Below are 17,682 nucleotides of genomic sequence, written 5' to 3'. Positions count from 1 at the left end.
TAAAAATACTTTTATATATAAGGATAAAAATAAATATAATTCTCGTTAGATTTTACGATAACTACTACTATTATTTTAATATTCTATAAAAAAAAGGTAAAGTTGAACATTTACATTTTCTAAAAATTAAAATTTAAAAAATAAATTATATTTTAACACTTAAAACCCTGCCGATCGTATTTTCTACTTATTTTATTTTATTTTATTTTTTTTAAAAAAACACATAGTTCGCAGTCATCAATTCATCCAGTAGCTTATTTATAGAAATCTCATGCAGTTCTTAAATCACAACCTACTAGAAAGAAAATTCGATCCACTTGGATATACAAAGTTCAAATGTCTCGTCTTCTTATTAAAGTATCACACCGGTGGCTTTACATATCGTCCCAATTCCTTATCCAATCTCAAACAAAGTATGAGACATTGTGCAACCAAAATCCTAATCTCTTGGCCATCCAATTAAAGCGAGAAGAAGAGCTATGAAGCTACCATTGATCAGTCCCCTCAGGATCTTCTGCTTCTGTTGTGTGTATGGAGGGTATCTAGCAGAGGCTTCCCCAGCAAAGCTACGAGACAACACAGCCTTTTTGTGACTAAATGTGTCAAATGAAAATTTTCCATGGTAAGCGCCTATGCCACTCTCGCCTACACCACCGAATGGCAAATGCGGATTCGCAAACTGCACGAATGGAAACACATTTCGATTTCAGTGAGAACTGCAACGCATTTTCTACTAATTCAGTTTGCTAATTAGTCAATCTTATGCTAACCATAGCAGTAAATTGAAGAAACAGAGGTGCATAGAATATGAATTTAATGGCAATATATGAGAACTTACATGTAGGCCGGTGTCATTGATGAGAATGCCACCTGCAGATACAGTTTGGACAAATTTCTCTTCTAACTTCTTGTCTTTCGTGAAAAGATAGGCTGCAAGAGGCTTTTCCTTTGATTGGATAAAATCAAAGCACTGTTCTATTTTCTCAAACTGTGTAAAGAAGAACATAATGGTTATCAGAAACTATCTATGAAACAACAACCCTGAACAGTTGGGATTTGTGACTTGTTATCGTTGCTGTATTATATCTACTGGATTTCCAACAAAAGTGAGAAAGAATCATTGAAGTATATAAGATCGTTAAAGTATACAGGGCCTCTTACAGTGATAATTGGAAGCACAGGGCCAAATATTTCTTCATCCATTATCAGTGTATCATGTGGAACATCTAACAAGAGGGTAGGAGCAATCTTCCTGCGAGGAAATATGAGGGAGTTAAGAGGTAAAAATTCTATCTAGTTCTGGTATTAAAATAATACAATTTTGATTTCATACAGGCGTTTTTCATCCCATTGACCTCCATAGATTATTGTGCCAGAAACATTTTGGTCATTTAAAAGATTTGTCAAGCGTGAGAAATGCTTATCATTGACAACGCGAGACAAATCTGCTGATTCCAATGGATCCTTCCCGTAGAATTTATCCAAAGTTATCTTTAGAGCATCTACCTGTTATCAAACATAGAATTTAAAAGATCAGGAGAGACAAATACAAGCTACCGATACATTTCTTCCCTGAAGAATTTACCAGTGTTTTTGCAAATGCTTTTGTTGTCAGAATATAATCTGGAGCAATACAAGCTTGTCCATTGTTAGATCCCCACTTGCCCACTGCGATTCTCTTTGCTGTGACCTGAATGATTAAAAAATGGTTATCGAAGTTTGAATAGATAAGGAAGAAAATCTAGATTGGTTTGGAGAAAATGTACTGTTACAAATGTTTTATGAAGGAAATAAAACATAAGTACTTTAATGTTGACGTTTGAATCCACGATAACGGGAGATTTCCCTCCAAGCTCCAAGGTTACTGGTGTTAGATGCTTTGCAGCAGCCACCATCACAATGCGTCCCACATTTTTGCTACCTGTGATTGTGAAGCATATTCAGTCAAACTACATGAGTCAACTCTTTGATGTCAAAAATGACATCTACTTCAACAATTTTAAGAAATAAAGTATCAATTAGGTGGTTGTAACGAGTGCACATAGTAAATTGTTTGAAAGATAACTGATAAAGAGTATGTCATAACAAGTCAAAACCTGTATAAAATATTTTATCCCACTTTTGCTCAAGAAGTACTGTTGTTTCACTGATGGAACCCTCGACAACTTTTATGCAAGAATTATCTACATACGTTGGTAAAACCTTTGCAAAAAGAGATGATGTGGCCGGGGAAACTTCTGATGGTTTCAGAGCAACAGCATTGCCTGCTGCTATGGCTCCAATCACTGGGTCAATAGACAGCACTGTAAGAAGAGAAAACACAAACTGTTACTGCTCTTACCATGTAGAAGATCAGATCTTTACTAGACAAAGCATACTGATCTTGACATAACTTCAATGTAAAAGAGAAAATTGGAGAACTAACAACGGAATTCTGACACATAATTCCATTTTCCCATCAATGTAGGACCAACATGTGTCAAGTTAACTACACAGAAGCAATGCTATAATGGTGAATAACTACTTCTAACAAAAGCAATTATAAGAGACACTTCGAACCCCAATAAAAAAGAAACACTATTATAGTGGACATGTTAGTCCCAACGTCCTTACGAGAGTATAATAGCATTCTTAGAACTCGGTCCAAGGCACTATTAAAGACCCAAAGTTGTTAAATGATGACAATATCTTATGAGTTACTTGCCTTGAGAAAGTAAAATTCTAGACTTTTTATGATATGTAAGCTGGTTATGTATATAGGATATCAAGTATTTCCCTCAAGATATATATTAACAGAAAAACAGTAAAATCATTGATTGAATTGCACTTGTACGTCTGTGCAAGAAATGACTGCAAGTACGACAGATAAACTTCGTTTGATGTGCTCAGAAAAGGTCCTTACATACAATGAAACCAAGCAAGACAAAATTCAATCATTTGGTGCAATCTACATAAGTTATTGTGCTCTTGTTCCTTATTATGGGTCTGTAGTGTAGAAGAGACTTAGATATATTTTATCAGAGGATATAAACAATTATTACTGTTGAAAAATTTCATTATTAGATAATTATAGATATAATTGCCATGTTATAGTGATATTGCATCTCAGGACTACAAATTTCTTCAATGACGAGCTAATAGAAAAATTTCTTGGCACCAATTCCCTATGAATTTGCTACTTATTCAATGCACTAAACACATTAAATTATTGTTTTCTTTCACATGCCAGAGTAGTATTCAGCAATATATTAAAAGTTATCCATTGTCGTGTATAGTAAGGCCCATTATTTAAGGTACAAAAAGGCGAGATCTTACAAAGAGTGTCAAATCACCAGAAGCATTTGTATATATTTACCGTTAGGAACATGCTCATCTTTTTTTCATATTCCCAATATGAAAATTAACAATGATTTTTCTATCAAACAAGTAGACAAGAAGGAATTTCATAGTGCATTTTGCTAGTGGATTATTTCCAAAGGAAGATAAGCTAAATAGGAAACAAAATGAAACCAAGGAATGAATAAAAAAAAGAACTATTAGTCATTATTCTGTTGGATTGCAATGGATCTCAATCACCGTAAGAGCAGCAACTAGCAGAACATATTAAGAAAACTTTAACTTAGTTCTACAAAAAAATATTAGATATTCTCAGTCCTTAGGAATAAACTATAATTATAATTTAACCATAAGAATAAAGAAACTAGTTATCCTGCAACTAACAAGCCAATTTGTTCTCACAAATATCTATTTAACAGTAAAGCTCCACTTACAGAATGGATAGTTCCAAGCTGAAATGATCAATGCAATGCCTAAGGGCTCTGGAAGAATTACAGCTGATGATGGAAAAGTGGTAATGGATGCTGGTACCTGAACAAAAATTAGATACCTGGATATTAAAAGGCTAATTTTAGGAAATAACATACAATTATAATTTAGTATTTTGGGCATTAAGGATGATACCTTTTCAGGTTTCATCCAGCGTTTCAATTCTTTTAGGGCAAATGTACATGATGCTTTTGCCAGTGAAATCTGCATCATCAACAACAGTCATGCATAACAACTTTTTTTTTGAGATAACTGGCAAGCAGAAAGGAAACGTGGAATAAAGATAATCAAATGACCCCAATACATTGGAGGATATAAATATACCTTTGGAGGACTGACACTAGAACAGCTTAAGGTAAATGATGCAAGATCTTAATTATTCTCAGACTACAAGTTAACAATATATTGTCACCAATGGAAGAACCGCAAAGAGCATTCTTTCCAGCATATTCAGTACAGAAACTAGCCTTTCCAAAATCTTCATATAGGAACATGTCTGGCATGGAGAGATAAACAGAATTATCATTGCCATGTGCTGTGCAAAATTTTCTTTTCTCACTAAGAACTCTAACTCTAATCATCTTCCGCTCAATACAAGAAGGTTGCTGAGTTGATATCCTGGGCAATGATAAATTTAGTATATTATCATCCCCTGTTACTATAAGTTAGCACTACAAGGATTACACATGCAAGAAAAATCTAGAGTTCATATCCTGCAGAGTTAATCAGGACCAAACTCTTCCATCTACAAGAATCTCTAATCATCTATTGGCTCTATAATAATATAAGAAAGATCTCTTGAGTTGATATTCTGGCTATTATGTATACTATCATCTCCTATTACTATTAGATACCATTACAAGAACTACACATGAAATTGGCACTTAATCAGAATTAAACCCTTGCATCTGCAAGATTTTGACCTAGATTACTTCTTGAACAGTCATTATAGATGACACTAGTGATAATAACCAAAATTTTGAATCTCCAAAATCAAGAACATCAAAAGACTAGTACAATAAATTCTAAGCCGCACTTCTTCACAGAAATCAAAGGAGCCCTTTTCCTAATCATATCAAAGAGACCCTACTAGCTTGTACAGCAAGCCGCTGGGCCAATTTCACAAGTTCAAGCATTTAATGCTATTCGCAGGAAAAGTTTAGGTTTGGTCGCTGTAGTAATTCCTAGCACAGGAAAAAGAATCACACGACATCACAATTAAGTCCTGCAAGAAAAGCACGATCGACATCGAATGCTCCAACTTTACAGCGATCTGTCCAACAAAAGGGGTCATAGTAACGGAGACAGATAAAGATTTGGGGGACCTCATGTAGGAAGGACTCCATCTGGGGCTTGGCGAGATCGTCGTGGAGGGCCGCCATGATATCCGCCTCCTTTTCCTCAATCATCCTCGCTATGCCCTTCAGCTGCGCGGCTCTCCACTCGTAGCTCCGCGTCCTCCCGGAGTCAAAGCTCCTCCTGAGCTCCGCGGTCAGTTCGGCCGCCCTGGCGCCGTCGAAGGCTCCTCCCTCCATCTTCTCGCCTCCGTCGATATGTGCCGATCCACCCTAAAACCTCTAAATTCAACGAGCCTGAGGCGACGATAGCAAGAAGCCAGACCAAATTGGAATTCTTTTATAGCAAAACGAGTGGGCCGAAGAAGTGATGGCATCGAGTAAAAGGTAAATTTTTTCAAAGAAAAAAAAATTGATTTTTTTTTTTTTTGTCAATTTCAAAGGCGACGATAAATCCGATGAAGACAACTCTATCTGATTGTTTATGGTTTAGGCGCCAACCCTAACCTTGTAGTCCTCACCCAACTTGGTCTCTGAGCCTTCTTTCATTACTGCGAAAACATTTCTTTCCTAAATACACACAAAAAGAAGGAAGAAAATTGTAACGATAAATTGCCAAAGAAAAGAACTTGCTTGATTAAGATATTGAGATGCCTCCCTTGTACTGGCCACTTGCAATTAGTAATTATTTATGGTTTACTTCTTTTGTGTTGGTTTAGAAACAGATTTACGGAGGCAGCTTTGCCACTTGATTAAGATATTGAAGTTGCGACGTGGAAGGAGTAAGATGGAGGAGAACGAGTTGCATACCGACAAAATTTGACAGATGCAACGTTCACGTTCTTGTCGAGATTCAACCACAAAGGCTCAGAGTGTGATTGGACTTGATCAGTCGCGATCGATCGTTTGAGTGTCGATCCAACTCTAGCACAGCATGAATCATGTCCTCTCTGTCTTGATTGTTTATCTACTCATCAATGACGATGGCGATGTGGAGCTACATTGGAAAATCCTTAGTACCAAACAACTACCGCCAACCATGGATGGTGGTTTGCTTGAGATAAACTTTGTTATTATCCACTCATTTTGAATAAGGATGTAAACAAGTCGAGACCAGTTAATTTCTAAGGTGTTTAAATTTATTTGATAATCGTCGAACCAAGCTTAAAATAAATTAAATTTTGAAATGATTATTTAAGTTTAATTTAAATTTTTTTTTTTTTTTAGTGAGTTTGAGTTTATTTGGAAAAAATATATCCGTTATCTTAATGACCCTCTAGTATTGATAGAGCTGTCAGACGGGTCAACCCGTGGCGGGGCGAGTCGGCCCGTGGCGGACTAACCATTTGGTGAAACGGGGTGGGCCAACTCGCCAACTTGACGGGTTGGGGAATTTCTAACCCAACCCATTCTAAGGCGGGTTGTGGGTTTGGCGGGCCAACCCGCGGACCCATCAAAATTTTTTTAAAAAATTAAAAAATATTTCATATGTTCAACATTTTATTTCGAAAAAATTTTCTATAATTAAATGTATATATAAACATGTATTTTAAATATAAATGAACACAAACGAGTACTTACGTTGGATGAAAAGTACTATTTTTATTTCAAAATTATAACAAAGAAAGATAATAAATTGGCTTAAAACTTATCTTACATGTGTTTTTCAACCCGTGGGCCAACCCAAGCCCGAGCGGGCCGACCCGCGCGGGTCGCGGGCCTAGGCGGGTCGGTCCACAGCGGACTTGGGTTGATAAAATTCCAACCCAACCCGCCTAAATTATTTAGCGGGACGGGCCAACCCGACGGGCCCAACCCAAATTGACGACTCTAAGTATTGACCTCATAAATATAGAGAAAAATAAATATAAATACACAGATATTAAGTACATAATCAAATAAATCATAAGTCATTATAACTATTACACTAAAAATATCATATATCCATCTAAAACTAAAATGATCCGCTTAAATTCAATATACAGGGTCAACTAAAAATTAAAAAATTAAAAAATTAAAATATCTGATGCCAATCTATTTAGTGGACTAAGAAACAAAATTAACGAAAGAATCAATAAATTTAATAGCGTATTGAAGTTTATTTCTATTAACGACGTGTCTCTTCCCAATTAGATGGTTTCGTAAGGGGATTACTCAAAATAAATAAGAGTAAAATTTGAAAGCTATCCACAAAGTGAGATAATTAGATATTTTAAGGGGATGAAGAGAGATCGACAGTGTTGCAAATTGAGATAAGAGAAAGGCTTTCGTGTCATTTTTTACATGACCTTTTTTATTTTAGTGTTTTTTTTTTCACTTTCATATAAGAACCAAAATTAATATTCTTATCAGATATTATCTTTAAAATAAAATATTTTAATTAATAATAGTGGCCGAGTTCAAGCCCAAATTATGCCAAAATCGGACCCGAATCAATCTCTAAGCCATGAGTCTGTGTTTGAGTTGGACCAAACACAACTTAAATCAAGTCGAGCCGACCTAATTCATATGGGGCTAGTTGAATTGGCCACTTTAATAATTATTCGAACTCTTAAACCCTTAGGTTATTGAAATTTCTTTGGTGCACGATTTTTTAGATGGAAAATCATCATTATAAAAAAAAAAAAAAAAAAAAAAAAAAGAACGCCTCTTCACGATGTTCTGCCTACATGTGCTGTTTCATTGCCGTCTAAACTATGGATTAGTAATCCAGGGACGTCAGGCAACCGTAAAAAGTCTACGAGTTGACATTTCAAGTTTTGACATTGTCACTGTAATATATGTATTAGCTAAGGATGATTAGCTCGTTTAGCTTTTTTTTTTTTTTTTTTTTTAATTTAATTTGGAGCAAAAACTTATTTTGTCATAGTTTTTTCACCAAGTGTCTAGTGTTTCTTAATTCATTTGAACTTTTTCTTGTTAACTTTCAATTAGATTTCTGATTATCAAGTGTTCAGTCAATCTTTGATCCACTTAGATTTTTTTTGGTCAACTTCTTGTTGGACTTTCGATCATCAAATATTTGGTTAATCTTTGACTCACTTGGATTTTCTTACTAAGTATCCGGTTCTTTTGACCTACTTAGATTTTTTTCTTGTCAACCTTCCCGTTAGACTTCCCTTACCTAACCTCCCATTAGGATTAGTTATCCGGTAGACTTCTCACTCTTGCCTAACTTCTAGTTAGTGTTGGTGCAGTTGACACCAATAGTCAAATCTGAATTTTGATGAATGATAAATAGATTAAAGTTAGGTGTTGTGTGATCTAACCTTCCTATCAAGTGTGCAAGACTTGATTAGTCTGACATCAGGCTGAAATCCAACTAGGTCTAGAAGACCTTATAGCTGGTGTAGAAGTCCAAATAGGTCAAGGAATGACCCAATATCTGGCGGAAAGTTCGACTGGGTTCGTGGGACCTAACAGTTGGTAGAAATCCAGTTGGCTCTGCAGACCTGACAACTGACGGGAAGACCTAGTGAACCAAGACAGAGTCAAGTGATTCTGTAGGGTAACTAAGGTAAGTCACTGGAGGAGAGTGTTTAAGTGAGGATGAGTCCCAAATAGGGATTTAGGCGCAGGTCTAATTTGGAAATCTAAATTGAGACCGTAACTAGATTATGGTCTTAGGAAGCCATGGTCTAATTAATAATGCTATTTTTTTATTATGTTAACTCCGTTTTGCATACATTATCAAGGCAAGATAAATCTATAGTTGTGTGAGATGATTTATTTAATCAAATTTAACTTTTTAAAATAAATGATTAAAAATTAATCAAGTTAAAATTAAGTTAAATTTGTTGTAAGTTAAATTTATATCAACTTTTAAATTTATTGTTAATTGATTAAGTTAATGTTTTGATTTAACAATTAATAGTTTTAATTGATTCAAATTTTAAATTTAATTAAAGATTTATTTAAAGTTAATTAAGTTAATTGAGTTAAGCTTAATTAAATAGGATTTAATAGGGTTTATTTTATTTTAAATAATTATATTTTGAATTATTAATTAACTTAATTATGAGTCACTTAAGAATTATTTAAGTTTTGATTAATTAAAGTTGATAAAGAAATTGGTTTATTATTATCTTTAGTTAATGAGAATGATTTATTGTTTGATTAATTTAATATTATTTTGAATTAAAGTAATTAATTAATTAATTTTTAAGTTGATGTTAAGTAGTTTATTAATTAAGTTTGAATTAAGTTAATCAAAGTAATTACTTAATTTTGAAATATTTCTTAAGCTTAGAATTGAATATTTATTAAATAATTATTTATTAATTTTATTATTTATCTGAATTAATCATTATTTTGTTTAATTAATTAAGGACACATTTTGAATTTAGTTTAACTCTGAATCAAATTTAGTTAATGTAATTTAAAGTTTATTATTGTTTTATGTATTGATCAAAAATATTTCAATTGAAATTGATTAATTGAATTGTTTTGAATTATTAAGAATTTATGAAAAAAGTTTTTTTTTTTTTTTTTTTTTTTTTTACTTTTGTTAGTTTCAAATATAGCTTTGGGTTCATCAAGAAGGAGTTTATAAGGTAAGTTTTTGGATTGTGGTGAGTAACAATGGGCATCATTAAAGTAATCACATTTGAGATAACTTACCAAAATGACCAACCCAAAGAACTTAATACTAGGTTTTGGGTTAACTAGCTCATGTTTAATTAGAATAGCTTCAGCTAGATCCACTAATTATAGTGCACCAGGTAGAACACATATAATTTAGCCTAGGCATGCCTTCGACAAAGTTTCCTTAGCCTATTATCATTCCAATCTATTCCGATGCTATATTGTCAAGGTCGGTTAAACCTTTTTATTTCTAACCCATCCTAATCTAAACAGGAAATAAAACTAAACATGCATATTTAAAAGAATAAATTTAACCAGGATAAATTAATTTTCTTTTGGCTCTCCCTGAATCATAGCTTAGAGATGGTCTATTTAAGTAATGAATTTGATCCTTGGGGACTCAATATTGATTTCATTCACTCAATTTAATTAAATATGTTTTAGGAACCCATACTTGAACTTGGTTTCTAACCCTTTGACTAATCAAAGATAAATACGACTTGTTCGTTGTGTTAGCTTTGTATCCGAGTTTAGATCTGCTGTACATAATTTGTTGAGATCCAAGCATCATATTCAAATACTTGGAGACCAAGTTGAACTTTTCCAATGTTTTCTTGAGTCCTTCTATTGACCTTTCAAGTTAAAGTTTTCTTCCTCAAGTTTTACAATTTGAGTTGAAGTTTCCCCTTGAACATGGTCAGTTGAGGGATTCAAGTTGACTTGCTCCTTAAGGTGGTTGACTTCCTTAAATAGCAAGTCATTCTGAGCCTCAGATTTAGTTAAATTCTTAAATAAGTATTTAATAATTTTGTGCATTTTAAATTCTAAAAATAAAGTTATCTCTTTTGACCCTTCGGAAATGAATACGGATCCGAGGTTTCTCTCAGACTTGGTGTCAAATTCATACTCAGATTCTGACTCGGATTCAGATTCTTTGTTCTTTGCCATAAAGGCAAGGTCACTTGATTGCTTCAGTTCTTCCATATCCGATTTTTCTGATGAAGATTCATCCCAAGTAGACTTGAGTGCTCTCCTTCTCCTTGTAGACTTGGTCTTTTCCTCCCTTAAGTTAGGGCACTCGTGCTTGTAGTGACCCTTTTTGTTACACCCATAGCAAGTTATTTCTTGTTTTGGTGTGGTTGAGGTGCCTTGTCCTTTCTTCATATTTTTGTTGAACTTCTTTTTAGTAAACATCCTTCGAACCATGTTTACTATTTCTTCTTCATTGTTGAAATCTGAGTTTGACTCGCTTTTAGATTCTTGTCTTGGTTTAGACTTGGACTTGGTCTCCTTCCTCTTGTTTGATACTGCAAGCAAAGCTATATCTTTCTTAGCTTGACTAGTGTTAGTTTTCTCATGTAATTCTAATTCACAAAAAGTACATCTAATTTTATAATTGAAAGATCCTTCAAAACTTTATAGACATCTACCATTCATGCTCATAATGCATTTCGAGGGAAAGAGTTTAGCGCATACCTTTTTATGTTGTCATTTTCTAGATGGTGGCCAATGAGGTATAGATCATTGATGATGTCTTTTATTCTTGCGTGTAGTTGTGTTATAGTTTCTTCGTGTAACATTTTGATATTCAATAATTGATTCAGAAGAAGATCCCTTTTTGTTACCTTAGAGTTGTCGGTTCCTTCTTGTAGTTTGATTAGTCGATCTCATAATTCTTTTGCATTTTCGAAGGGCCCAACTCGGTTTAGTTCTTCCTTTGTTAAACTGCATTGGAGGGTGTTCATGGCTTTGAAGTCATCTGAGCCTTCTTCTTCATATCATGATCTCATTCTTCTAGTTCTAATAGTTCTCCATTTTTTCTAAGTGGTTCGTATCCTTTTTTAATGTTGAACCACATGTCGATATCGGACTTCAGAAAGCATTCCATCCTTCTCTTCCAATAGCTAAAATCTTCTCTATTGAAGAGGGGTGGACGAACTATGCTATAACCTTCTTGGTGGGGGGTTTTCCATTCTGGTATATCAAAAAAATAACCAAGATTTCCAAGACTTTATCTTGGGCTTAGTAGTATGGGATAAAGAATAATAATAAAAAAGAAAAATCTATTCTAAAGAAAAAAAATGCTAGAAAGACTATTAAGTATTTTCACAGCCGCCTTACTCTGATACCAATTGTTGGATTGTGATAGTGAGAGAGGGGGTGTGAATCTCGTCTGTTAAAAATATTTTCTTTATCGTAAAATTCAATCAAAGTAAGCAGTGGAATAAGTTAGCAAAGGAAATATACAAGAGGCGTAGTTGGTTACTTAGTTCGGAGCCTGTGTCAACTTCTACTCCAAGACCCGTGATCCTTAATCATACCATTTGATAATTCACTAAAACCCTTCTTTTCGTAACATCCAAAAAAAAGTAATTTGTACAATGAATATTAGAAGGAGTTATGCAAGCTAAAAGTAAATCTATAAACAATTAAGATTAAAGATGAAGATCGTCGGAGCTCTTTGGTGTCGTAGTTTGCACACAAAGTTGAAGCGTAGAGCAGTAGCAGGATGAACAGAAAGGAAGAAGATCAGAAGGTTGCAAAGAAGTTATCTTGTTGGCTTGGAGCTTGAGATGTACTTTTATAAGCAGCGTTTGGTCGACCGTAAAATCCTTCGGTCAACGGATCCTTTCGATCAACTGATCTCCCTATTGGTCGACTGATCACACAGCCTTCCTTCTTTACGAAAATCCGATCTTCGTGTCATTAATGCATTTATTGTTCGGTCGACTAGAAGAACTGACTGGTCGACCGATCACTAGAAATTCCTTCTTCGCTGAGATATGATCTTCTTCATCATCAATGTCATTTAATGTTCAGTCGATTGATCATCTTGATTGATCGGCTGATCCCCATGTTTTCTAACATTACTGAGATCGAATCTGCCATTGTATTTACCAAATTAGGTTCGATCGACTAATCCTTGCATTCAGTCAACCTATCTGCCTGACTTCCAAGTTTGCTCTGTGCGATCTGAACCCTGCCACATCAACTAGGTTCGGTCAATTGAAACTCCTATTCAATCAACTGATCCCTTCAAATTCTGCAAAACAAAGTTAGTTCCACAGTATAAAAACTATCCCTGAAATACAAAGTTAGTATAATAGTATAATGTTGCATGAGTAAGATTGTAAGACCTGTCTTTGATCTCAACTTGGAAACCTCCAGGTTTCTTCAGTTAGATCAGTGACCTAGCTAAGTTTATCCCTTCCTTGGATACAACCTCCCCGTCGCTCCACTCCAGTTGCTTACCTCAATTTAATTGCCAAACATCAAGTCCTCTAGACATGTTTGGACTTAACTGCTCAACATCAAATCGTTTGGAAGGACTTCCACTTGATTCAATATCAGGTCCTCCAGACCTATCAAATCCGTTGTCAGATGTCAGGTCCTCTTGACCCATTTGGACTTCTTGCCTGGTTTCATGATCAACTTGTTGGTGCAACCTTAGGTCAAGGTTGACCTGGTTGACCCGACTCGAGTTGACGTGACTCGAGTTGTATTTTGATGTTTGACTTGGGAAGATTGTCGGTGCAACCTTAGGTCAAGGTTGACCTAGTTGTGTTGCATGTTGATGTTTGACACTCGTGAGAGAGTTCTATTCTTGATGTGGGACAAGAATAGATGTTTGGGTGATTATTGGTGCAACCGTAGGTCAAGGTTGACCTGGTTGACCTTATTCGCGAAAAGTCCAAGTATGGAGACTTGGCACTGGAAAAGTCCAAGTATGGAGACTTGGCACTGGGAAAGTCCTAACTGGGATGTTAGGCAGTTGGAAAGTCCTGGTGAGTGAAGCCAGGCAGTGGAAAGTCCTAACTGGGATGTTAGGCAGTGTGGAAATCCTGGTGAGTGAAGCCAGGTGAAAGTCCTGGTGAGTGAAGCCAGGCAAGGGAAAATCCAGATGGATCAGGGATGATCGGACTTCTGGTGTTGGAAAGTCCAAGTAGGTCAAAGGGATTGACCGGACACTTGGTAGGGAGTTCTAGCAGGTCAAGGGAGTGACCAGATGCTAGGGATGAAGTACCAATAGGTCAAGGTTGACCGGATATTGGTTTGGAAGTCTTGGGACTTGGTTTGGGCAAAAACCAAGCTCTGGATCGGTCACCAGACCGATCCAATGATACTTTGCTCGATCGGTCCGGTGACCGATCGATACAATGTAAGCTCTGTTGATCGATCGGTCGGTGACCGATCAGATAGTTCTGATCGGTCCGCCGCACCGATCGACAACGATCGAGGCGCAGAAGTTCGGGAGAAGAGCCCGATCGGTCTACGGACCGATCAGAGGTTCCCTGACCGATGGACCGATCAGGGGTTCCTGATCGGTCCATGGACCGATCAGAGCTTCGATCGGTCCATGGACCGATCGAAGACGGAACAGAAGCGATTAGGAATGGATCGGTCGTGGACCGATTCACATGGAGCTGATCGGTCCACGCATCGATCAGCACTAGCCGCATGCGACACAACGGCTAGATTTCTTCTGTGTTTTCTTCGCTTTCTTCGCAGGTTATAAAAGGAGGGCTGCTGCTGCGAGCCTCCTACTTCTTCTTCTTCTTCCTCCTTCCGGTTGCTAAGTGCTGCTGTGCTTGAGCTTTGTTGAGCTCGTCCAAAGCTTCGCGTGAGCTTCCGGCTGGATCACCTGCTGTTGTAGGCGCTTGGAGCTGTTGCTTCATCCAGTCGACAAGAAGGCAAGCTAGGGTTATTACATTCTTGTATTGTACTTAGTTTCTTGCTGTATTCTTGTACTTCTGTTTATCTTGCTGTTGCAAGACATTGTGGCGAGGTTTCTCCACCCAGAAGGAGTTTGATTTAGCCGGTTTTCCGGGGACTCATCCACCGACGGATTGATAGGCTTCGTCCACCTTACGGACACGCCGAGGAGTAGGAGTTTCATCTCCGAACCTCGTTACATCGACGAGTTTGAGGTTTGATCTTTCCGCTTTCGTTTCTTTGTTTTATTTTCCGCTGCGCTAACCCTTATTGTAGAAAGAAACGAGAAATTTGGGGTCGGCTATTCACACCCCCCTCTCTAGCCGCGTACAAAGGATCCCAACACAACTGAGACTTCTCCTGCCTAGTATCGGGTCCGGCTGACCTACTAGGACTTTCCAAGTTGAGTTTCCTGCACACTTATTCAGTTCATCAGATAACAACAAGACTTAACTTGAATCTTTGACCACATCAAAACTTAGGTTCGATTATGGTGCTCCCTGCACTAACATGGTTAACTACTCTTCTAATTAGAGTTGACACATTCTGTTGGTGCTAAAAGCACTAGCTAATCAAACCTGTATTTTGATATTGACAATGGTTTAAAGTTAAGAGTTGTTATGATCTAACAAGCTTACCTTAGTATACAGGAATGTCCTAGTTGAGGCTAGGCAAAGAAATCTTGGTAAATTTATAAAAAATTGAAAACAAAACAAAACAAAAAAATTACTAAAACAGGTGGTTGCTGGTCTATTTTTATCAAAATTATTTTTCAAAGAATATATTTTTAAAAATTAATCCTCATTTTTTTTTCCAAAACTAATTTGAATTTTTAAAAAAATTTTAAAAATCTTTAAATTTTTTGTTAATGTCAAACAGAAGAAATCTTACCGAAATAAAAAAATTTATGAAAAAAATATTTTTATTTTAACCATAATAAATATCTTTGAAAAAATAGTCATTTTCGAATATAAATGTATAAAAATAGATTTTGACTTTAAAAAAATCTTAATACTTTTTATAAACATGGAAAATATAATGATTATCTAAAAAAAATAAGTTTTTCCAAAAATCAATCCTAAGAAATTTTTAATTTTAAAAATATTATTTTTTGTTTAAAAGGTTATAGAAAATTATTTAACTATCAAATAAATCTGAAATGATTTCTACTGATAGAAAAAAAATTATTTTTTATAGAAAAAATAAAACCTAATTAAATTTGAACAAAAGTATACGTAGCAATTAATTTAGCCAATGAAAAAATTCAACTATAAAAAATTTAAATATGCATATAAAAATTAATTCAATAGATTAAAATAATTTTGGGATCCGAAATAAATTATTGGCTATTGAATTAATTATATATTTTCTAGGAATATAATTTTTAGACACTTTTATAATTTAACCCCTATGATTTTTCAAATAGAAATTAAGTTTTTTATCATTTTTAAAATTTGAATTATAAATAAAATTTGATTTTTGTATCTAGAATTATTTTTGATCATTTCTACTTCATCTTTTAATTTTACATTTATAACCTATTAAACACTTCTTGTAAGCCTCTTGTAAGCATGCTTATCTCTTCTTTTCATTTATATATTTGTTCCTATTTTTACAAAGACTTTTATACAACTTTTTAATTGCATCATAAAGTTGATTGGGAGGTAAGATGTAAGTACCCCGTGATAGTTTTGGTGTGATCAATCAATTCAAGTTAGGTCCTATTGTGTTTGATTCTTGTGTCTAAGTGTGTAGGAACTTAGGAGCACAAGAAATCGAGCGAAAGACGCAACTAGCGAGAAGGGTGCAACGGAAAAGAGTCGATGGGTGTGGTGCGTCTGAGGAACGAGATGGTATGGAAGAGTATAATGGTTGATGAGAAGGAAGTGCGCGATGTTTTTGAGGGATGAAAAATCGGAGCAAAAGACTATTCGAGGAGAATGTCAGAAGATGGGTTTAGGTGATCCCAATTCTAGACGGCCGAAATCACCCAAGTCATCAGAGAAGGCGCCAGACCAGTCAACATAAGGTTGACTGATCCGGGCGCTGGGACAAGGTGGTCCTGGAGTCCGGACCACCCGGTGCCCGAAAGACGCTTCGACGCAATGGTCCAGGCATCCGAAGAGGGTCCGATCACCCGGAGATGGATAAAACTGTATCACTTGGCTGTTACATAGCTATTGAGTTTTGCCACGATGGGGGGAGGGGGGCTCGGATCGTGCCATGTCAGCAAATGGTCAATTTCAACTAGTGGACTATAAATAGAGCCCTAGTCTTCTTCATTTCGAAAAACACACTTCTATACTTCGAATTTCATTTTGTCTTTCATTTTCGAGCTTCATTTTCATGTACAAGGCTTTCCGACTTCGACATTTTATTCGAGAAGGAGATTTTTATAGTGAGCCTACTTTCCTTGGAGTAGTAATCTTCTGATTGCAAATTAAGTAAATTTGTTTGTCTCGTACTCTTTTCAATTCTATTATCTTTTGTTAAGTGTGTAATTGTTTAAGCTCAATATTTTAAGAAAGGTATACTTGACTTTATTGTGCAGGGCAATTCACCTCCCTCTTGTCGGCCGCATGGGTCCTACATAAGAAACGTACCTCACTTACCATGTTAGACTCGTAGTTCGACGCTCCCCTATCATTGTTGTTCTCGATGCTCATTTCGAACGAATTTCTATTATTTTTTTCTTGGTGACTAGCCATTAGTACTAGTCCGATGTATTACTTCGTCTTGGATTTAGATGACGACAAATCATCTCACTTCGCCTTTAAGTTCTTGTGCTTCGACTGTCTTGATCCTTTATCCTTATCCTTTCCTTTGCTTTTCAGTTTTGGACCATTGTCCTTGATATGCCCTTCTTCTTGATAGTTGTAACATCAAACCTTCCTCTTTCCCCGAGAATCTGGTTGGCTTGTTTATTATCAAAGTTGTTGATTTAAAGAACTTTGAAATTTTTCTTACTATATATACTTCTTCATTTTTGTCGAGCGATGATTCTGAATTTGGCTCGATCTTCTTTACTTTTAGGGTAATGTTGTTGTTTGACTTTTCTATGTCTTTAAGACCTACACATCAAGACTCGTGAAGTTTGAAAGTTGAAAATAAAATTTCTAGTGTACTTACCATAAGTATCCTGGGTGAGTTTTGACGTGATCGATCAGGTTAAGTTAGGTCTTGTTATATTTTATCCTTATATCTAAGTGTGTAGGAACTTAGGAACACAAGAAGTTGAGTGGAAGACACAGCTAGCAAGAAGAAT

The 17,682-nt window shown here is 35.6% G+C and overlaps 1 protein-coding gene across 1 annotated transcript; it reads right to left on the bottom strand.

Annotated features, from left to right (window-relative positions):
* Positions 1 to 227: 227 nt before the first annotated feature.
* Positions 228 to 5,450, bottom strand: LOC122005308 (aldehyde dehydrogenase family 3 member H1-like). Its single transcript, XM_042560305.1, has 10 exons — positions 5,151 to 5,450; positions 3,961 to 4,029; positions 3,771 to 3,867; positions 2,097 to 2,303; positions 1,806 to 1,921; positions 1,586 to 1,690; positions 1,334 to 1,506; positions 1,162 to 1,252; positions 839 to 988; positions 228 to 679 (listed from the first exon to the last, which is right to left on the bottom strand). Exons 1-10 carry the CDS (start codon positions 5,358 to 5,360, stop codon positions 440 to 442), a joined length of 1,458 nt encoding a protein of 485 aa, XP_042416239.1. The 5' UTR covers positions 5,361 to 5,450; the 3' UTR covers positions 228 to 439.
* Between the last annotated feature and the right edge of the window lie 12,232 nt (positions 5,451 to 17,682).

The sequence above is a fragment of the Zingiber officinale genome, chromosome 7B (assembly GCF_018446385.1).
Source record: "Zingiber officinale cultivar Zhangliang chromosome 7B, Zo_v1.1, whole genome shotgun sequence".
In the NCBI taxonomy this organism is placed as follows: Eukaryota; Viridiplantae; Streptophyta; class Magnoliopsida; order Zingiberales; family Zingiberaceae; genus Zingiber; species Zingiber officinale.
The sequence above is the reverse complement of the archived record's forward strand: the minus strand, read 5'-3'. Positions and strand labels throughout refer to the sequence as shown.

What these genes read in the sequence shown, in the direction of transcription:
- LOC122005308 (XM_042560305.1), bottom strand. Translation starts at nt 5,360, where the DNA reads ATGGAGGGAGGAGCCTTCGACGGCGCCAGGGCGGCCGAACTGACCGCG. An exon ending in CAATGGGATGAAAAACGCCT is followed by an intron (nt 1,253 to 1,333) that starts GTATGAAATCAA and finishes ATTTCCTCGCAG; the next exon opens with GAAGATTGCTCCTACCCTCT. An exon ending in CTGTGCTTCCAATTATCACT is followed by an intron (nt 989 to 1,161) that starts GTAAGAGGCCCT and finishes TTCTTTACACAG; the next exon opens with TTTGAGAAAATAGAACAGTG.